The sequence below is a fragment of the Ahaetulla prasina genome, chromosome 1, assembly GCF_028640845.1.
Source record: "Ahaetulla prasina isolate Xishuangbanna chromosome 1, ASM2864084v1, whole genome shotgun sequence".
Classification (NCBI taxonomy): Eukaryota; Metazoa; Chordata; class Lepidosauria; order Squamata; family Colubridae; genus Ahaetulla; species Ahaetulla prasina.
The window spans coordinates 211953141-211976481 of NC_080539.1; the positions used below are offsets into that span (position 1 = coordinate 211953141).

Sequence of the window (23341 nt, forward strand, 5' to 3'; positions counted from 1 at the left end):
CACACCTGTCCAGTGATAACACACAGTCAAATGAGCCATTTGACTGGCTCCATCCCACTCTGGGTTTTGTTTTAAATTTTAAATTTGTTTTAAATTTCTTTTCTTGTTCTGCATTAATTTTTATTACAATTCTAAATAAAGTTTTATAGAGAAGTATAGTATTTTTGTTGGGTTTTAAATGGAGTGCCTGGCCCAAATATTAAGTATAATAATACAATATGCATTCAGACAGCCTTTAAAACCCACATAAGATCCACAAAATTTACCACCAGGATTATTTATTTTATTTTATTTATTTATTTATTTTATTTATTTTATTTTATCACATTTATATACCGCCCTATCTCCCTAGGGACTAGGATTAAGGTTTGTTTAAAAGTATTTCCCTTGAAATCAGATTTTAAAACTTTTATCTTGACTGAATCTTGCCCATTGCAAACACTTACTGTTTACAAAAGTAGGAGTGTGGATGTTGTTTTGCATTTATCACTCCTTACGGTTCACAAATAAAGTAGCTTAGCATATTTATTTATTTATTTATTATTATTTGAATGTATATCCCGCCCTTCTCCGAAGACTCAGGGCAGCTTACACTGTGTTAAGCAATAGTCTTCATCCATCTGTATATTATATACAAAGTCAACTTTTTTATTGCCCCCAACAATCTGGGTCCTCATTTTACCTACCTTATAAAGGTATTTTGACAGTCTACAATTAATATCTGTAAAAATATTTACACAGTGGAAAATGGTTATACAGAAATACAAGAACACATTGAGGTGGATGCTGAATACTGAAAAATATTGTTTTTTAAACAGTAGGAAAGCGTTTGTCAGGCCAAAAAATAAAAAAAGAAGATGGTAATTACTGCAGACTGTCATCATGAACGGAGCTTATTTAAACACTCTGGGTATTTATTTACATTAAAACAGTTTGTTTAGTTACGCATCAGATCGTAATGAAATCTTACCTCCTGTTCTATTGCAATTGTTATATGTTGTTATGGATAGTATTCTTAGAGGCGTAGAAAAATTCCCCCTCTTTGAAATTTAACTGAAATTCTCTCAATCATTTATATATCAAGCCAGGTTGAAAACTCATTGTTTCTTTATTAAATGTAAATACCCAAAAGCTGTACACCAAACTGGGATGACTGTGAAATATGCTATTTTTCCTCACGTAATTTTTTAAGGCAAAGATAATTCCTTTCGTCTGAGGTTGCTTCCTTTCAGAATGTTTTTAAACTTCGATGTCTAGCCTTTTTTGCTGGGTTCCCGGATAGTTTCCTATCAAATATTATCCAGGCCTCATCCCTGCTTAGCTTCCAAGTTCAGCTATTCTTCATGAATAACTCATTTATTTTGAACAATCACATCTGAAACAATGTGTTGGCAATGCTATGCAATTATTTTCCTGAATGGTTTATCCTAATCTTTTGTTTGTTTCCTTTTATTGATCAAGGACAAAAAGTTACCATCCACGACAAAACGGAAATTAACTTGGTTTCCTTCCGGCGAACTATTTACCTTGCAATTCAGTCAAGGTAAAATGAAAAATAACTCTCAATTGAAATTTAACACATTTATAGCATTAATTACAAACTAGCATCCTAGATGACAGCATGCAAAATGTTAGATTCAATCTATAGCACTTGTACATTTTTCTTTATGTGTAGGACTGCACTTCAAAATTATATCTTACCAAACTGATTCCTTTCAAATTTGTTGGACTGCAACTCTTCAGATTCCTGTCATTGAATATTTATAGTCATGTACACCTGTAAAACCACAAATTGTGGAAGGATTCTCAACCTGAATCTATTGAAATTAGAAAATTCATACATTTAAAACGGATAAAACTGCACTTGTAGAATAAAAGAAAATTGGCATAGAACTAAAAATATTTGCAAAATTGCCTTCTTTACCTCAAAACCGTTATTCTATGAAATTACATTGTGGAAAAAGGCAGTGTTTTAATTTGTTTACTAAAATTGGTACATTTCTGTTTAATATGACATTACAGTAATAATGACTCACAAATGAGAATCATCTTGTTTTTAGTCTGTCTGAAAATCTATTGGTTTTGGCTGGAGTGCATGGAAAAAAACCATTTAATTGCTAAAATAGAATTATTTTTCAGCAGAAATGTACATGGTTATAAAATACATTGTGCTTTTTAATGAAGAGGAAAATGGAGTGTTCATACATTGATGTATATGCGTTGTTTTCTTTCTTTAATGAACTTCTTGCAAGTGTACCTGTATGTGTGTATACCTTTGTTTGTATACCTTTGTTTGTATACCTTTGTTTGTATACCTTTGAGTCAGTGTTGACTCCTGGCAGCTGCCTGGACAAGTCCCAGCAATTTTTTGGTAAGATTTTTGAAAGTGGACTTTCTATGGTCGTCTTCCTGGGGCTGAGAGTGACAGACTCAAATTCACTCAGCTGGTTTCATGTTTAAGGCAAGACTAGAACTCATTGTCTTCCGGTTTTCTACTTTGGTACCTTACTGCTATAGCAAACTGGTTGTCATGTAAGCCTATTTCAGCAGATTTAAGGCTCAGAGACCAATGAGAAATCAAGTGACAAGGAGTGTCTGACTTCAGTAAGAGAGGTCCTAAATATGGGAAGTTCTGGAGATTCTTGTACAGTGAAAAGGAATTCTTATATTATAAACACTGAAGTGGAGATGTCTTAAGATGCCTTTGCCTGAACAGTAGTTGAAACCAGCATAGTTTTGATGTCGCACCAACGTCACTTTGAGGTTTTGTGAGAAGCTTTTACCATGATAGGGATGAAAATCAGTTATGTACAGATAAATGTATATTTTCCCTTTCTCTGTCTTTCTCTAGTTTAGATTTTGAAGAATGTGCCCATAAGCTATTGAAGATGGATTTTCCTGACAGTCAAACAGTAAGTCTTAATAAAGACCCAATATTTTGGGTTTTTTTGCTTTTCCATTCCTAAAAGGGCATTAAAAATACAGTTACTGAGACAATCATATTTTATATAGTATAGCAGCTGATGTTAGTATGGAGGTTCTCCCACAGTTGGTTGTGACCCTGGGGTGTGTCATGAGCAAATCTGAGGGTGTGTGTGTGTGTAAAATCTAGCCATTTTTGAGAAAATTATATAATTCTGTCGATCAGAAAAGATCATGCTATCTCTTCCTTTGGGAGAAGTTCTTGGATGGGCTTGGTGAAACAATTGAAAGCTTATATCCCACTTTTTAAAAGTCCCACCCCTCCCCCCAAGGGAGATGATGGATGGTTCAAAATGTGAAAAATAGAATAATAAATAAAATCAGGTGATTTGGAAATATAGTTGTAATTACAGATTGTTTGGGTGTTTTGTTTTTATTTGTTGTGCTGTGTTTTCCCCTTTTTTAAAAGTAGGTAATGAATTGTTCAATTCTTATGTATGCTTGTTTGAAAAAGGATTAATATTTTTTTTAAAAAAAAAAGTTTGAAACCCAACTGGTGTGTAGCCCCCCGTTAAAATTTCCTTGCGGTTCTCCATAGTGGGAGGTTAACAGCGCAGGGGTATGCCCATTATCTTTCTCTGCTGCGGTGCTTATGCTGTGAGCAGTCTTCTCTTTGGTGCCAGGTTACCCACTTCGCTTACGGTCTTCCAGAAATTCATGGAAACAACTTTCCTAGAAGGCATTAGGGGAAGAGTGAGTGGGTGATCTCTGAGTAGTTGCACACTACTGTTAATTTTGCTTTTGTTTTTTGTTGCTTCATTGCTGAAAACCATGGGAGTCTTCGTAGATTATAGCAATGAATCAAAAAGATACCGTGATGCAGGGTGAATTACCTTTGGCAGCAGGTTGAGAGAAGTTCTGACATAAATCCAGCTTTGAGTGCACAAGTTCCCTTAAAGTGCAAATGTGACAGTTTTATTCATGGGATGGTGGGGTTTATTAATTTACCAGCTATTATAAATTTAGAACACACCACCCACATTGGTTTTACAATAGATTGATTGGGATGAACATGTCATCTTTTTCATTTTTATGGTTGGTCGCACAGTCAGCTGCAGGTTTAGGCTGGATCTGGATTTTCAACCATCTGTCAAGGACCAGAGCTAGGCAGGTGTTGTTACTTGATGGTGTTAAAGGTATCATTGCAGAATATAATATATTCTGAGCCTTTTGCAATTGACCGGTGATGATTTTGTCAATGCCAGCGGTGTTCAAGTGGGGCTCCCCTTGTTTTGGGATTGCATTTAAGGCACCTATTACAGTTGGTGCTATTTTTGCTTTCCTTTGCCATACTTGTCCCAAAGGTGCTTTTTTTTCAAAAGGCAACTGGATTTTCTTCATTTTTCTTTGAAGACGTTTCGCTTCTCATCCAAGAGTGCAAAGAATGCAAAATGTCCAGCTGTCTGCAAGGAGTATAAATCCTTCCATTTCTCACCATCCAGTCAGAGCTGAAGAAGCTTCTTGGATGAGAAGCAGAACGTCTTCAAAGAAAAACAACCATGACCTGGATGACTGAGAATCTCCATAGACATTTTGCCATAATTATTCTTCTATTTGCAGGTCTTTGCATTTTGTGATTTTCTCTATTTCTTTTCTGCCGTCCCTTGGTACTACAATTATTATTATTAGAACCAGTTTCATCTAGTGGTTAAAATAATGGCTTATAAACCAGGAGACTGTGCGTTCTAGGTTTCCCTTAGGCATGAAAGCCAACTGGGCAACTAGGTTAGGCACTCGCTCTCAGCCCAACCACCTCACAGGGCTGTTCCTATGGAGAAATAGGAGGCAGGAATTTTATGTATATATGCCATTTTGACTTAGGGATAAAAATGTGAGGTAAAATAACAAGTCAAACACAGGTAGTTCTTGACTTACAAATATTCGTTTAGTGACCATTTGAAGTTACAAAAACACTAAAAAAGGTGACTTATGACTGTTTTTGAACTTATGTCTATTGTAGCATCACCATGGTCACATGATCAAAATTCAGAAGCTTGACAACTGCCATGTATTTGCAGAGTCCCAAGATCGTGTGATTACCTTTTGTGACCTTCTGATAACCAAAATCAGTGGGGAAGACAGATTCACTTAACATTTAACTTACTTAACAAGTGCAGTGTGACTTACTTAACAAGTGCAGTGATTCGCTAGCTAAATGGGGCAAAATTCACTTAACAACTGTCTTGCTTAGCAGTGAACTTTTGGGTTCAATTTTGGTCGTAAGTCGAGAACTACCTTTATTTACTGTTAAGAGAGCTTTGGTGTAGTGGTTTAGGTATTGGCTAAAAACCAGGGGATGGGGGCTTCTAGTCCCAACTTGGGCACGAAGCCAACTGGGTGACCTTGGACCTGTCTTTGTCTGTGGCCTAGGAAGCAGACAAGGCAAATCACTTCAAAAATCTTGCCAAGAAAATTGCAGGAACTAGTTCAGGCAGTTGCAAGGAGTCAACATTGATTTGAAGGCACACGTGTGCGCACGCATGCACGCACGCACACAGAGTCATGTGTAAAACAGTAAAGTTGTTAATTTTCCTTTTTTTCCCAGGAAGTTGCTTTCCAGGTAGAATGTATATAAATGATTGCTTTGCACAAATTTTTCTAACACATAACATTACACTGAATACCAAAGTTGAGCAATTTTACTTACAAGAATATATTTCTAGAAATGTATATTATGTAAATTTACTATATAAAATACATTATGTAAATTAGGTATCTGTGCTTATATTTTGCTGACAATATTATTAAATGTTTCCACCGATCCCTAGAACAAATTTGTGTAACTTTCCCAAAAACAAAGGCTGGGGCTGAGATGGTAAATACATTTTATTTAATTTCCTTTCATTACACTTAATCTTTTTTTTTATTGAAAAAGTTTTAACAAGCAAAAACATTTCCCCCCCCCTCCCCCCACAAAACCCTCTCCCCCCCCCCCCCCCCCCGGCTTCCCGGGTCAATCACAAGGTATTGTTATACATAAATCAAACATAGAGTAAAATTTTCCCTTCTAATCCAATTAACCTCATCCAAATCTTTTCATTTCCTAACCCCCCCATTATATAAAATAATACTTCCTAATTATTCAAAGGCAATCTGATATTTCTTAATCTGATATCTGTTTTGTAAATAATCAATCCATTTTTTCCATTCAATTTTACACTTAAACTTAACAGACCTGCATTTTTAATGATTCTCCACTCTTCTGTTTAATAGTTTTCCCCTTCTGTCAGTTAAAAAGAATGGCTTTGAGGAAATTCAGTGGAATGTATCCAAAAGAGTCATGAAGAAAGCTAGAAGATTTGACCTTTTCTTGCCAGAAGGAAATGTGTAAGCCCAAGAACAGGAAGCTGATAATTTCAGCCTCACTGTTTTATTGGAGGAAGGAATTTATGATTTCATGGCTCTTTGTTCACATTGAAATCATAGTTTAGTATTACATCCAGAGGCAAGCCACTTCATGTGATTATACCTGAAATGCACTGTATATCATGGAACTTTTCTCTATTCCATTCCTGCCTAAATGTAAGGACCTGCCTCAGCTACCTTCCCAAGAAAGTAAAACTCTTGAAACAGTTCACATTTCAAAAGGAACTTTTACTGAGAGAATAGTGATTGCAGAGAAGTCAGGCAGAGTCTGAATTCAGGCACGAAGCTTTAGGCTGAATTTTGCTCTCAACCCCTATCCCCAATACCTCGTGTCCATCTGTAGCCAATAAATTGGCACAAAGGTGTTGTGAGAATCTCCGAGGCTGGATGGTGAGAAGAGGTCGTACTTGGGACACTGCGACCTTGATGCTGGTACCGGCAGAAAGGGAGTCAGTGCAGATGGCCACGTCTCTCCCCCTCAATTCCCAAGCAGTTACAGTAAAGCAAAAGGATGCAAACCATTCCACCCACGATGCCTCCCCCACCCACCCCTCCAGAATGCTAGCATTCCGATAGGAACCTGGCACTAAACGACTCTACTCACCGCATACATTCAATATAAACTCCTTCTTCTCTCCCACAAAGCGGTTACTGTCATATACGGTATAATTAATATACACCTAGCAAAAGGGCTCCTTCTTCGCTGATGGAAAGGAGGTGTATCCTCAAGAAGAACTTGCCTTGTGCCTAGCCATCGGTGTTGTGTTTTCCTGACTCGATGTAGGCAGTAGAGGCATATTTATTTTTTCAACATATTTGTGTAGTGTACTAAGTCAGTACTCCCCATCCTGGGTGGCCTCCGGAGGGTTCATCAGTGACCCTGTTTCGCTCAGAATCCTGAGGCTTGAAATCCACACATCTGGAAGGAGCCAGGTCAGGGAAAAGAGTGCTTTATGCTTGTGCTAAAGTTTGTCAACCAAACCAGGAAATAGTTCCATTTCTGCTTAACCTGGATATTCTTAACTGTAATCTAAATCCAAGGTTTCTTCTATGGTTATTTATCTTAACACTGTCTCTGTTTACAGAAGAGTTTGTTCTCACGTCTAACTTCTGGACTGTAAAACTGGCTGCTGAGACCAACTGAGTCTTTTCCTTTGCATTTATCACTCTCCTGAGCTGAACTTTTTTAGCCCTACATGCATGCAGGGATTTGGGATTAAAAAAAAAAAAAAAGTTTGGGGAATATTGCTGTTCCCACTGCACATGGTAGCTCTTGTTCCAAATAACTCGTTATGCATCTGTATATATTTATATGTGAGTGAGTGAAAAACAAGGCAATCGGATACCTATCACAATGATTTAGAAAGAGGAAAACGTGTGTGTTGCTGTGATTTACTGTTTGAGCCTTTGAGTTTAAATCTTTTATCCATTATTAATAATAAGCCATACTTAGTGTGCAGCACCAACACACCCTCTGTATCTTGCAGTGATTTTAGAAGTTTGGATAGGCTAACATTAATTTCCGAGATACAGGCTTTACAGAACAGGTTTTATTGCACAACAAAAGTGCTAAGACAGTATGAAAGGGAGATCTATTGATTATAGGTAATCCTTGACTTACAACAATTCATTTAACAATGATTCAAACCCTTACAATTATGCGATTGTAATTTTGGCACTTGGCAACTGGCTCCTATTTATGATTGCAGCATCCTGTAATCCCGTGATTGCAATCGTTACCTTTTTTGACAACAGGGGAGCCATTGGGGAAGCTGGATTAGCTTAATAACCATGGTGATTCACTTAACAACCATTGTAAAAATTGCCATAAAATTGGGTCCGACTAGACACGTGACTGCAACCACTTATGTCTCAAACGGTCCAGGCCCGGACCAGGGAGAAGTCAAGCAAACACACACAGGAAACTCAGCAGCTCAGGAATCCAGGTTTTACTTCTCACTCAGAGGCCGGAGTCTTGGTACACGTTGAGTATAAAGCACAGAGCCGCAAAGTCAGCACTGGGAGCTCTTGCCTACCAGCATGTTTTATGGCCCAGGGCCACAGCCGCTGGCCACCCAGCCACACTTACTGTCACCTAGCATCCAGCCGTCTGTGGCTGACATCCGGTTGCGAGCCTCAGGCCACCTGTAGTGTCCTGAACCACAGGGCTGGACAGGTGGAGACACGTGGGCAGCCTTGGGGCGAGCACCTGACAGGGGCTGATGGAAATTCTGGTCCCAATTGTTGTCATAAGTTGAGGACTACCTGTAATTGATTGATTCATTATTCATCAATTTGACTTATATTCAGCCTTTCATTCAGGAGATCAAGGTGGCTTACATACCACACAACCTCTTCCCATGTTCCCCACACCAAATGGGGAAAGTAAGGTAGCCTGAGATTTTATGACTGGCCCAAAGGCACCTGGATACTTCCTAACAGATGAAGGAAGCTTGAGGATTATATCCTAAAAATTTTGGGGGGTGTCCCTATGTATTCAGATACTTATTTTTGTATCAGATCCACGGGTGAAATGCTCCCGGTTTGGACCGGATCGCCCAATCTGGTAGCAATGGCAGCGGGTGGTCCGGAGAACGGGTAGCAAAAATTCCTACCCCCCCTTCTCCCCCCCCGCATGCCCAGCTGAACCGCGTGATCATTATAGTTTTTTTTAAACTTTTAAAAGTGTTTTTTCTTTGGCCGAAAAAATGCTTTTAAAAGTAAAAAAAAAAAAAACAGCCTCTGATGATCGCGTGGCTCAGCTGGGAATGTCAGAACCCGTTCAAAGCATTTTCTCTACAAGTTCTTCGGCCAAAGAGGCTGTAAAAAAAAAACAGCCTCTGATGATCGCGTGGCTCAGCTGGGAATGTCAGAACCCGTTCAAAGCATTTTCTCTACAAGTTCTTCGGCCAAAGAGGCTGTAAAAAAAAAAAGCTTTTAAGGGGTTCTGGTTATCAGGCAAATCACCTGGGATCGTCAGAACCCTTTCAAAGCATTTTTTCTACAAGCTCTTCGTCTGAAGAGGTTGTAGAAAAAATGCTTTTAAAAGTAAAAAAAAAAAAAGTTGGCTACGCCCACACAGTCATATTACCACCTCCCACCAAGCCATGCCCACAGAACCGGTAGTAACAAATGTTACATTTCACCCCTGATCAGATCTATACTGTATTGCAAATAATGGAATTGCCTAAGAATTCAATTAGCTATCTAAATGAATAGGAACCAAAAAATAAGTTTTATGAAAAAAGGACTTCAATACATTTGGGGGGGGCCTGATAGATTGTACAGAAATTGGGCCTTTTGCTAATTCATCACTCACCCTGCGCCAACATTTTAAAAGCCTTATTGCATTATTCATGCTGCTACTTTAATGTCTGCTTCAGTTTGTTCCTTTCAGAGGCTGCAAACTTACACACATTGTTTCATTAGAACTTTCAGTGTTTACTGAATAAAGTGATACAGAAAAAAAGTTAACAAAACTATGAAAAGGGATACGTTTGGTCATTTACCTGCCCCCAATACACCAAATTTGCCAGATTTGGAAACTAGTAGGTATAAAAACAGTTGCAGCTTGCTACTTAAATCCATGTGTGTCTGCATACAAAATATGGCCTGGTATACTATAATATGAGAATGTTTTATGACTTCAAAAATAAAGGTTGCCTTTAACTAATTGGGTGGGGGAGGGGCAGACATTTTTGGGCAGTTATCCTGCAGTCCTTTTCAGTGTTAAAAAAAAAGTTGCACAAATATTTTGCTTTCGATTCTACTCCATTTATTTACTAATAGTGCTTGTTTATTGAATTAATAAAATTATAGGCCTATATTGCAGTTGTAGGGAAAGGGACAGTAACTCGTTTCTTCACTAAATTAATTAATCTAGAATAAGCATCAAACTAAGAAATGACGTATTGATTCAAAGCCAGTAAATGTATTGTCTTGAATATGAATAATGAATATTTTAATTTGTATACCACCCTTCTCCCGAAGGACTCAGGGCGGTGAACAGGCAGATAAAATACAGATATACACAATAGTTAAAACATCCCTTAAAAAACTGATTTAAATTTGCCCAAATATTAAAATAACATACACCCCCATAAAATTACAAAACTTTAAAAACCCATCAAATTCAATTAAAATTTAAAGGTAAAAATCAAGCTAGTCCAGCCATACGAAATAAATAAGTTTTAAGTTCGCGGCGAAAGGTCCTAAGGTCAGGTAGTTGTCGAAGTCCGAGGGGAAGTTCGTTCCACAGGGTCGGAGCCCCCACAGAGAAGGCCCTCTCCCTGGGGGCCGCCAGTCGACACTGTTTGGCTGACGGCACCCTGAGGAGTCCCTCTCTGTGGGAACGCACTGGACGATGGGAGATAGAGGCCGGCAGTAGACGGTCCCATAGATAGCCCGGTCCTAAGCCATGGAGCGCTTTAAAGGTGGTAACCAATACCTTGAAGCGCACCCGGAAAACAACAGGTAGCCAGTGCAGTCTGCGCAGGATAGGTGTTATGTGGGAGCTCCGAACCGCTCCCTCAATAACCCGCGCAGCCGCATTCTGAACTAGCTGAAGTCTCCGGGTGCTCTTCAAGGGGAGCCCCATGTAGAGAGCATTGCAGTAGTCCAGGTGAGAGGTAACGAGAGCATGAGTGACCGTGCATAAGGCATCCCAGTCCAGGAAGGGACGCAACTGGCGGATCAGGCGAACCTGATAAAAAGCTCTCCTGGAGACGGTCGCCAAATGATCTTCAAAGGACAACCGACCATCCAGGAGCACGCCCAAGTTGCGTACCTTCTCCATCGGGGCCAATGACTCACCCCTGACAGACAGCCGCATCTGCAGCTGACTGTACCGAGGTGTCGGCATCCACAGCCACTCCATCTTGGAGGGATTAAGTTTGAGCCTGTTCCTCCCCATCCAGACCCGTATGGCTTCCAAACACCGGGACAGCACTTCGACAGCTTCACTGGGGTGGCCCGGGGTGGAAAAGTACAGCTGAGTGTCATCAGCGTACAGTTGGTATCTCACCCCAAAGCCACTTATGATCTCACCCAGCGGCTTCATATAGATGTTGAACAGGAGGGGTGAGAGAATCGACCCCTGCGGCACCCCACACATGAGGCACCTTGGAGTCGATCTCTGCCCCCCTGTCAACACCGTCTGTGTCCGGTCAGAGAGGTAGGAGGAGAACCACCGATAAACGGTGCCTCCCACTCCCAACCCCTCCAACCGGCGCAGCAGGATACCATGGTCGATGGTATCAAAAGCCGCTGAGAGGTCTAATAGGACCAGGGCAGAGGAGTAACCCTTATCCCTGGCCCTCCAGAGATCATCCACCAGTGCGACCAAAGCTGTCTCCGTACTGTATCCGGGCCGGAAGCCGGACTGGAACGGGTCTAGATAGACAGCTTCATACAGGTACTGGGGTAGCTGACATGCCACCACACTCTCTACAACCTGGAGGTGCTGGCCGGGGTGGCAGTTGAGACCCCCAGACTTTTAGTCATGGGGGACTTTAACTTGCCATCTTCCGGCCCGTCATCGACAGCGGCTCGGGAGTTCACGGCTTCCATGACGGCCTTGGACCTGACCCAAGTAGTTGATGGCCCTACTCACATTGGGGGTGGCACTCTGGATCTGATTTTTCTCTCTGGTCAGTGGTTGAGAGATCTGGACTTAAAGGAAATAGTCATTGAACCTTTGTCATGGTCAGATCACTCTCTTCTTCGCCTGGACTTTCTGACCGCCATTCACCACCGCAGGGAGACGGAGCCGATACGTTGGTTCCGTCCCAGGCGCCTGATGGACCCGGATGGGTTCCGGACGGAGCTTGGGCCATTCCCTGAGGGCCTGGCTCACGGCTCGGCTGAGGAACTTGTTGCGGCCTGGGAGCGGGCGCGGCGGGGCCTTAGACCGTGTCGTGCCTTTGCGGCCTCTGACCCGGCGCAGGGCCCAACCAGCTCCTTGGTTCTCCGAGGAGCTGAGAGGATGAAGCGCGGAGAAGGCGCCTAGAGAGTTCCTGGAGGTCTAGCCGTTTGAAGCTGATCGGACACTAGTGAAGTCCTATACTAGGACTTACCTAGTGGCATTGAGGAAGCGGCGTAGCTACGCCTCCTCCCTCATTGCATCGGCAGATAACCGCCCGGCCGCCCTGTTTCGGGTGACTCGCTCCCTCCTTCACCAGGGGGAGCGGGATGACCCGTTGCAGGGACGGGCTGAGGAGTTTAACGGTTATCTATACGATAAAATCGCTCAGCTTCGGGATGGTCTGGACCAAGATTGCGGTGATGCGGGCGAGATGCCCGAGGGTGGTCTTGGCGACATTGTTTGGGATGAGTTTGACCCTGTGGCTCCCGAGGACATGGACAGGTTGTTGGGTAGGTTGAATGCCACCACGTGTTTACTGGACCCGTGCCCCTCCTGGCTGGTGCTGGCCACTCGGGAGGTGACACGAGGCTGGCTCCAGGCGATTACGATCGCTTCTTTGGTGGAGGGTGTCTTCCCGGCCGCCTTGAAAGAGGCGGTGGTGAGGCCCTCCTTAAAGCCTTCCCTGGACCCGGCTGTTTTAGGTAATTATCGTCCGGTCTCAACCTTCGCGGCGAAGGTTGTAGAGAGTATGGTGGCATATCAGTTTCCCTTGCACCTGGATGAAACTGTCTATCTAGACCCGTTCCAGTCCGGTTTCCGACCCGGTTACAGCACGGACACGGCTTTGGTCGCGTTGGTGGATGATCTCTGGAGGGCCAGGGATAGGGGTTGTTCCTCTGCCCTGGTCCTATTAGACCTCTCAGGGGGTTTCGATACCATCGACCATGGTATCCTGCTGCGCGGTTGGGGGATTGGGAGTGGAGGCACCGTTTATCGGTGGTTCTCCTCCTATCTCTCCGACCGGTCGCAGTCGGTGTTGACAGGGGGCAGAGGTCGGCCCGAGGCACCTCACTTGTGGGTGCCGCAGGGTCGATCCTCTCGCCCCTTCTGTTCTTTATCTACATGAAACCGCTGGGTGAGATCATCAGTGGTTTCGGTGTGAAGTATCAGCTGTATGCGGATGATACCCAGCTATACTTTTCACACCGGACCACCCCAGCGAAGCTATCAGTGCTGTCCCGGTGTCTGGAGGCCGTCGGGTCTGGATGGGGAGAAACAGGCTCAAGCTCAATCCCGCCAAGACAGAGTGGCTGTGGATGCGGCATCCCGGTACAGTCAGCTAAATCCGCGGCTGACCATCGGTGGCGAGTCATTGGCCCCGATGGAAGGGTCCGCAACAGCGTCCTCCTGGATGAGCGGCTGTCTTTAGAAGAGCATTTGACGGCCGTCTCCAGGAGAGCGTTCTACCAGGTTCGCCTGGTGCGCCAGTTGCGCCTTTCTGGACGGGATGCCCTATGCACGGTCACTCACGCACTCGTGACGTCCGCCTGGATTACTGCAATGCTCTCTACATGGGGCTCCCTTGAAGGGCATCCGGAGACTACAGTTAGTCAGAATGCGGCTGCGGGTGATAGATGGAGCCCTCGTGGCTCCCATATAACACCCATCCTGCGCAGACTGCACTGGCTTCCTGTGGCCTTCCGGTGCGCTTCAAGGTTTTGGTGACCACCTTTAAAGCGCTCCATGGCATTGGGCGGGTTACTTACGGGACCGCCTACTGCGACGAATACCTCCCACCGTCCGTGCGCTCTCACAGAGGGTCTCCTCAGGGTGCCGTCAGCGAGGCAATGTCGTCTGGCGGCGCCCAGGAAGGGCCTTCTCTGTGGGGCTCCCACCCTCTGGAGCGATCTACCCCGGACTTCGTCAGCTCTCGGACCTTGGACCTTCCGCGGGCTTAAAACATACTTATTTAATTGTGCAGGACTGAGCTAGTTTTAAATTTTGGGTTTTAAACTGGGTTTTACTTTTATATTTTAATTTTTAATTTGACGGGCGTTAGAATAAGTTTTTTAAATGTTTTATATTGTATCTATATTGTATTTATTTGTTTTTAATGCCTGTAAACCGCCCTGAGTCCCTTGGGAGATAGGGCGGTATATAAATCTGATTAAATAAATAAATAAATAATAAATAAAACCTTCGCCGCAGCGAAGGTTGTAGAAATATGGTGGCATATCAGTTTCCCTTGCACCTGGATGAAACTGTCTATCTAGACCCGTTCCAGTCCGGTTTCCGACCCGGTTACAGCACGGACACGGCTTTGGTCGCGTTGGTGGATGATCTCTGGAGGGCCAGGGATAGGGGTTGTTCCTCTGCCCTGGTCCTATTAGACCTCTCAGCGGCTTTCGATACCATCGACCATGGTATCCTGCTGCGCGGTTGGGGGATTGGGAGTGGAGGCACCGTTTATCGGTGGTTCTCCTCCTATCTCTCCGACCGGTCGCAGTCGGTGTTGACAGGGGGCAGAGGTCGGCCCGAGGCACCTCACTTGTGGGTGCCGCAGGGTCGATCCTCTCGCCCCTTCTGTTCTTTATCTACATGAAACCGCTGGGTGAGATCATCAGTGGTTTCGGTGTGAAGTATCAGCTGTATGCGGATGATACCCAGCTATACTTTTCACACCGGACCACCCCAGCGAAGCTATCAGTGCTGTCCCGGTGTCTGGAGGCCGTCACGGGTCTGGATGGGGAGAAACAGGCTCAAGCCCAATCCCGCCAAGACAGAGTGGCTGTGGATGCCGGCATCCCGGTACAGTCAGCTAAATCCGCGGCTGACCATCGGTGGCGAGTCATTGGCCCCGATGGAAGGGTCCGCAACAGCGTCCTCCTGGATGAGCGGCTGTCTTTAGAAGAGCATTTGACGGCCGTCTCCAGGAGAGCGTTCTACCAGGTTCGCCTGGTGCGCCAGTTGCGCCTTTCTGGACGGGATGCCTATGCACGGTCACTCACGCACTCGTGACGTCCGCCTGGATTACTGCAATGCTCTCTACATGGGGCTCCCTTGAAGGGCATCCGGAGACTACAGTTAGTCAGAATGCGGCTGCGCGGGTGATAGATGGAGCCCTCGTGGCTCCCATATAACACCCATGCTGCGCAGACTGCACTGGCTTCCTGTGGCCTTCCGGTGCGCTTCAAGGTTTTGGTGACCACCTTTAAAGCGCTCCATGGCATTGGGCGGGTTACTTACGGGACCGCCTACTGCGACCGAATACCTCCCACCGTCCGTGCGCTCTCACAGAGGGTCTCCTCAGGGTGCCGTCAGCGAGGCAATGTCGTCTGGCGGCGCCCAGGAAGGGCCTTCTCTGTGGGGCTCCCACCTCTGGAACGATCTACCCCGGACTTCGTCAGCTCTCGGACCTTGGACCTTCCGCCGGGCTTAAAACATATCTATTTAATTGTGCAGGACTGAGCTAGTTTTTAAATTGGGTTTTAAACTGGGTTTTACTTTTATATTTTTAACTTTTAATTTGACGGGCGTTAGAATAAGTCTTTTAAATGTTTTTACATTGTATCTATATTGTATTTATTTGTTTTTAATGCCTGTAAACCGCCCTGAGTCCCTTGGGAGATAGGGCGGTATATAAATACGATTAAATAAATAAATAAATAATAAATAAAACCTTCGCCGTGAAGCGAAGATTGGAGACTGGCCGGTAATTCCCTAAAACAGCTGGGTCCAGGGAAGGCTTCTTGAGGAGGGGTCTCACCACCGCCTCTTTCAAGGCAGCGGGAAAGACCCCCTCCCGCAAAGAAGCATTTGTAATCCCCTGGAGCCAGCCTCGTGTCACCTCCTGAGTAGCCAGTACTAACCAGGAGGGGCACGGATCCAGTAATATTGGATCTTGAGGTCAAATAGAATACCCGAAGAAAATGGTCAGCAAAATTAAGCAGATGACAGTCCCAGAGGTAGCAGAATAGCAGTGCCATCAAAATGAGTGTAATCGAGTTTAACGCTTTTCCACTTTTAATCTGAGGCATATCCTTGATGTTTACAGAAAGAAAAAGAGAAGAGGGGGAATCTGATGATAAAACTCTTGGGATTAACTAAAATAAAGTTATGGTTAAATCCTGAGAGAAGGAATGTTTGAAGAGGCAAGGAAACGGCAATATATGCATTTCTGTCTTTGCTCTTGAAATTTCATTAGCTGTTTCTTCATCAACTGCTTTGAAGTGATTTATCTGTATTAGTGATAGTATCTCACTGGAGCAACATCCTTTGCCCAAAGGATGTTAAGGTTGCTTTTGGGGAATTGTATGACCCCCTTCCCAGTTATGAATGAAGGGGAGTGGGGTGTCTTTTAAGGGAACTGCATGTGGCCCAGTATAGATGCATTGCTGCCTATATTAGATTCTTGACAAATATTTACCATCATTCAACAGGTTTGCATGTTTGCCTGAGCAGAGTTAACTACAGGGAAAGATTATCCATTTCTTCATCAATACTGATTATAATTAAGCAAAATCAGCATTGCAGGATTTCCTTTAAAGGCTCAGAACAGAAGGATCTAGTTAACATTAACCATAGCAAAGCAGTGATTTCATGTTGGTCTTGAAGTCTATAAAGATTCTCAGTCATCCAGGTAATGGTTGTCCCAAAGGTGCTTTTTCAGGAGGCAACTGGACTTTCTTGTTTTTTCTTTGAAGACGTTTCGCTTCTCATCCGAGAAACTTCTTCAGCTCTGACTGGATACTGGGGAATGGAAAGATTTATATTCCTTGCAAACAGCTGGTCATTTGCATCCTTTCCAAGTGCTTCTGTGACCCTCTAAAAGGATGCAAATGACCAGCTGTCTACAAGGAATATAAATCCTTCCATCCTTCCAAACTCAGTTCACAAATGTTTCATTTAGCAACATAAATTTTGGACTCAATTGTGGCCGTAACTCGAGAATTTCCGTATAGTCAGATCTGCATCATCATATATGCTGGTTTTAACCATTGATATATAGATGTTTTGGTTTCTTTTATATAATGTAAACTGCCAGCAAGTCCCAATAGCATATGTAGCATTCAATTGTAAGACTTGAACAAGTGGATCAGTGGTTGCAATTAATCTCTGAAACCACAGCGCGTTGCTAATGCAGCTCAATGACTCCTATCACATCATGTGTACAAAATAATGGGGAACGATTAGATCTAAGCATGTTTATTTTGAATAAGCCAGCGAGAGTGACTTTATAAGCAAATCTGTTTTCCTGAACATGATTACTCAAGCTATTCCAGTAGAAATCACGGGTAATATTTAAATATTTAAAATGTTGAAATATTTAATTACTTTAACCCCTGGGAGATATTATAGCGTAGTAACCGCTGTTCAGGGAGCAAAAAGTAATTTGTTCTTCAAGACACGCTGACTTCATTAGCAAAACAGCATCAGCACTTTGCCCTGCTTTATTACATAAAATCTGATTGACTGCAATATTATTCCAGTGGAGCAATGTAAAAATAAATATATGTTTTAACGTATTGAATTCATGTAAAATACAACAAGGAATTTTGAAGATTATGGTAGTTAGCCATTTCTTATCATTAAATAAAAAGAAAACCTTGAATATTTATTGATGAGTATGTTAACTGATCACCATGCTGATGAATCACACATTATGCTGGATAGAAACTTTTCACAAGTCTTATGGTTCCATCTTTCCGTCAGTAACTTTTCACACTGAAAGTTAAGTGCATTCAGAGGGTTTCGTGGACTTCAAGTCAAATTTATTTTTATTTTTAATGTAACATGTTTTTTTTTAAATTTCTGCACTATTACCATGATATTGCGGTAGTAATTTTTAACTGAAAGCATGTTATTTTCTTTCTTTGCGGCAGAAAGAACTGTGCAACATGATTCTTGATTGTTGTGCTCAGCAAAGAACATACGAAAAATTCTTTGGTTTGCTAGCTGGGGTGAGTTGCTACTTGTCATATCTATCTCCCTTGCCATTCCATACCCCTCACCATCCCTCTCAGTCTCCCATAAAGAGGGCTCATTTACAAAGGTGTTTTTCAATATCAGCTGGTAACTTTTCATTTATGACTTAGCTGTTACATTTGGAAAGATGGGGCAGATAGTGGCATCTTGATTTGCATGGTTTTATTAACATTGCAAAATAGCACTAAATATGTTGAGGAAAAAAATAGCCTCTTCTCAGATGGTTTTTTTTTTTTTTTAATATGGACCCATGAGGATGTGATTTCTGCATATGTCACTTAAGAAGGAGATTCTTGTTTTTCAATATGATTCCCACATTGTAGGCCTAGTAGCTACAATAACCATCAGCGCAATGCTTATTTGTGGCAGGCTTAACTTTGGCAGTGAGGTCAAAAGGGAGAAGCAAAGCTAAAAGTAAACCCAAGGAGGGTCTGTGCTGATGTAAGGGAAGCCAGCCTACCCAAGACAAGTGATTCCAGTGATGGTCTTTCCAGTGGTAATATACAGGTAGTCCTCGACTTACAACAGTTCATTTAGTGACTGTTCGAACTCCCCAACGGCACTGAAAATAGTGACTTAGGACCATTTTTCACACTTACGACCATTGCAGCATCTCCATGGTCACGTGATTTACATTGAGATGCTTGACAACCGACTCATATTTATGATGGTTGCAGTGTTCAGGACCTTTGACAAGCAAAGTCACTGGAGAACCCAGATTCCCTTAACCACCATGTTACTAATTTAACAACTGCAGTGATTCATTTAACCAATGTGTCAAGAAAAGTAAAAAAAAAAGGGACAATTTTACTTAACAAATTTAACAGCGTAAATTTTGGGCTCAATTGTGGTCGTACGTTGAGGACTACCTATATAACTGTGAAAGCTGAACACTGAGGTAGAGTGAGAGAAAGAACATGGATGTCATCTAATTGTCTATTTGAAGAGAATGGAGAGAAACGTCAGTCCAAAACCAAATACTGATTGTTTCCTTGGGGTGACAGCCAGCAAGCCGAAACTGAGGTATGTGGGGATGTGCAGAGATGTTGCCCTAGAAATGTTCCTTTGCCTGGCAGTGTTGAAGGAAGGAGAAAGGGAAGGCAATGGAAAAGATGGGTGGATAGAACAAGATCACTGGAATGCCCTCTCTGCTCTCCAAAATTCTCCAGCTAACTATTAGTTAAATTGTCTTCTTTTTATGTTTATGTTTGTCTTTAGAACCAAACTAGTATTGGAAAAGAAACCAGTATGGTAGTCCTTGACTTATGACTGTTCACTTAATGACTGTTCAAAGTTATGAGGGACCTGCCCCCCAAAATACTTACCACTCTATTCCAGTATTCTAATGGCCAGCCCTCCCATCCTCCACACAGTCATATGACCACTTTTGGGGTTCTCAGCATCCTGCCGACAACTGTTGGCATTGTCCCATGGTTACATGACAGCAATTTACAACCTAGCCTTGGTGGCGCAGTGGTTAGATTGCAGTATTGCATGCTAACTCTGCCCATAGCCAGAAGTTCGATCCTGATCAGCTCAAGGTTGACTCAGCCTTCTATCCTTTCAAGACTGGTAAAATGAGGATCCAGATTTTTGGGGGCCATATGCTGACTCTGCAAACCACTCAAAGAGTGCTGTAAAGCAGGGTGAGTTGGTATATAAGTCTAAATGCCATTGCTACTTTTCCCGAAAACCAGCAGTTTCTTTCAGTTTTGGGCAAAAAGGCCCCTAGCAAATAATGAGTTTGCTTAACAGCTGTGGTATTTGTTACGACCACAGACTCACTTAACTGCAGTGATTCACTTAATGACTGCAGCAGAAAAAAAAGGTCATAAAATCAGGTCAATCCTATGGGTGATGTGCTTTATGACTGTCATGACTTAGGACAGCAATAAGCAGGCTCCATTATGGTCATAAGTCGAGATCTATCTGTGGTTTTCCTTTTTAATTTTCTTTGTCTGTTTAGTCCTAGCACCCTGCTGAAATCAGGTGGTGTTTTTTTTCTCATTCGATTTTCTTCACTGTGTTTTTATTTTATACTTAGCGCTTCTGTATGTTGAAAAAAGAATACATGGAGTCATTTGAAGCAATTTTCAAAGAGCAGTATGATACCATACATCGGTTGGAAACAAACAAGTTGAGGAATGTTGCCAAGATGTTTGCTCATCTTTTATACACAGATTCGCTTCCATGGAGTGTATGTAGCCAACATTTGTAGCCTTGCACTATGCATTGGGTTTTTGATAACTGGGTTTTTGGGGTTTTTTGAAGCTACAGATGTAAATGGAATTAGTTCAAATACATGTTGAGAGTCATGAATCACATTGACTTTCAGTCTGGCAAGGGACATGAGTGCTTTCAAGAGAGAATTTTTTGAATTTAAGAAAAATTTAGATAGTTTGCTCGGAATCCAGACTTGGCTCAAGTGATAATGTGAAGGTGTTTTTGTAAGATGGCTTTTCCATTAGCAAATATTTATCGCAAGGAATATGCTACCATTCAAGGACTATCAAAATGCCTTAGGGAACAAAGGAAAATTAGTTTATTTTAAAAAGAAAAATAATATTTGGCATTTACTTATTCCTTCTATTTGTAGGTCCTTGAATGCATATCTCTAAGTGAAGAAACGACAACATCATCCAGTAGGATTTTTGTTAAAATATTCTTCCAAGAGCTTAGTGAATATATGGGACTTCCTAATCTTAATGCAAGGTTGAAAGATGAGTAAGTAACAAATCATGTTATACATTATTTTTCTAATGCCTTGTTTATGACTGTTTATACTTTTGTCAGATTTGTAAACATTGAAGCTGGTAAGTAACACATATTTCTCAGAGGGAGTTAACATATTTCAATAAAAGGTAAAATCTCTCTTAAAGTCCTAATAATTTACATGGAAATGTCCAGGTTATTTTCTTTGATTACAAAGCGAAAAGAGTTTAACATTGCCTTCTTGTGGGATTTTGTTTTCAACTTTTAATTTAGTATAACACCTTTTGAAATGTCTCATGTTCTCCCATCCAAGTATTAAACCTGCTTATCTTTACTGAGACCAGCAAAGGCACTGTCTCTCAACTTTATCAGCTTTAAGATATATGGCTTCAATTCCCAGGATTCCTCCAGCCAGCATGCTGGCTGGGGAAAATTTGGGGAGTTGAAGTCCACACAGCATAACGTTTCTGAAGTTGAGAAACATTGAGCTACAATAAAAGTAAATGATGTCACCTGCTGTGATGTAATATTGTGGTAATAAGAATAACTCAATCTGTGTAATATAGATTCCAGGGGAAAAAAGTGACTTTTGCTTCTCTTCTGACTCTTCCCCCATTCATATATTGAAGGGAAAAGGGTTGTCCCTACTTTTCCTTTCAACTCTCATATTCTGTTTCAGGCTACATCTGCCATCTTCATTCATCACCATTAATCCTTTTGTTTTCTTATTGGATGGCAGTTGCAATTCTTGCGTGGCACCACATAGGGGCATGTGGCACCTCTGCTTCCCAGGGCCATATTTTCTGTCACTAGTTGCCTTAGATCTTTATGTACTGAATTTCTTTCTATTCCTTCGGAATGTATGCTCCCAGTGGACTGTATATTTATTGAAAAAGATTACTTATTCAATAGGATTTTGAATTTAGTAAGATACAGATTTCTGTAGTTGCAAATCTTGTGTAAATTAAGCTGAGTGCTTTAAATATTTCTAAACTGGGATCAAAATACGTTTGTGTGCAGCATTAGAAATTCTCAGTCTTAGGAATGATTGCTGTGTTTGTTTTTCAACAGAACCCTGCTACCATTCTTTGAAGGATTATTACCACGAGATAATCCAAGAAATACTAGATTTGCAATCAATTTCTTCACTTCAATTGGCCTTGGAGGACTGACGTAAGAAAAAAAAATATGTAATTTATATATGTACATGCATATTTAAATAGTTCCTGTGAATCCGTCACATAATAGGATTAGATGATATATAGATAGGTTTTGGATCTGACCATATGTACTGTTTGTTAGGGAGTGAAAATATATTCAAATTTTGCCTCTGATGTCCCCAGGCTATCCATGGGAGGCAAAATGCACAAGCAAGGCCTATAATTTGAAACCCATCTGTGCAACAACTCTGTGAGATCAATATTGCAACAAATCTGACAATGTGTTGGTTCTGCTTAAACACTCTTACTAATGCGGGCAACTTTGTAATCATTGAAGGCTGCTTATCTTGTGTTTTTTTTCAGTGCTCAATATCATACTAGGAGCAGGGGGGGGATGGGAACCACACTGCTAATTCTGTGTTACCAGCATTACGTAGAGATGCATTCTCACCAGACATGAGCCTAAGGAGAAGGTATCACCCAAGCCAATTTACATGTTGACGTTAACTCCACAGTCTCAACAAGAAATTTAATTCTGGATAGAATTGAGTTGACAGTGATTAGTACAGTAATTCCTTATCAATTTAGTGAGATTTTTTAAGTAAGGCTACATTCAGAAATACAAGACAGATTACAACTCAACAAACACTTATTTTTATATATCTTCTATTTTGTTAAATTTTCTTTAAATAGCGACGAACTACGGGAACACCTGAAAAATGCGCCCAAAATAATAATGACGCAGAAACAAGATGTGGAGTCATCTGATTCATCTTCAGAATCAGGTACATCTGATTCAGATGATGATTCCAGCAGCAGTGAGACCTCGGGATCCTCTAGTGGGAGTGAATCCACTTCCGACAGTACGGACAGCAGTGACTCAGGTAAAGTTCTGCCTTCAGTCCATCAGTTTCCTTTAGCGATGGGCCATTTGTTCATGCAGACTGCCTTTTTTGCTTGAAGGTAATTTTAGATGTCTAAAATCTGCAAACATTGCAGAGTAATAAATTGCCTGACTTAAAATGTAATGGATGGTGAATATAAATCTTTTAAGAACCATCAAGACGGGTTTAGGTAGAAATGTTATGCCATAAAATGGTTTAATATTCTGGAACTATGGAATGAGCTTAGCCAGACTACCTCTTTGAAGCCTGTTCTATCACCCTCACCTCGGTTAAAGGATTATGAGTTTTCACTTGTCAGGTTTTTAATTTTAAAGTATGAAATGTGTATGGAAGCAAAATGTCTTGAAAAAACATTTCTTTTCTTTAAA

The 23341-nt window shown here is 41.9% G+C and overlaps 1 protein-coding gene across 4 annotated transcripts in view; it reads left to right on the forward strand.

Moving 5' to 3' along the window:
* Positions 1-23341, forward strand: part of CWC22 (CWC22 spliceosome associated protein homolog) — a 56754-nt gene that overhangs the window by 26989 nt on the left and 6424 nt on the right. For all 4 annotated transcript variants that reach the window (XM_058189489.1, XM_058189460.1, XM_058189479.1 and 1 more), the window contains 7 exons: positions 1462-1543; positions 2852-2912; positions 18094-18171; positions 20241-20393; positions 20793-20920; positions 21980-22081; positions 22762-22952. In XM_058189489.1, the coding sequence (XP_058045472.1) occupies positions 1462-1543; positions 2852-2912; positions 18094-18171; positions 20241-20393; positions 20793-20920; positions 21980-22081; positions 22762-22952 (795 nt within the window). The remainder of the gene's footprint in view (positions 1-1461; positions 1544-2851; positions 2913-18093; positions 18172-20240; positions 20394-20792; positions 20921-21979; positions 22082-22761; positions 22953-23341) is intronic.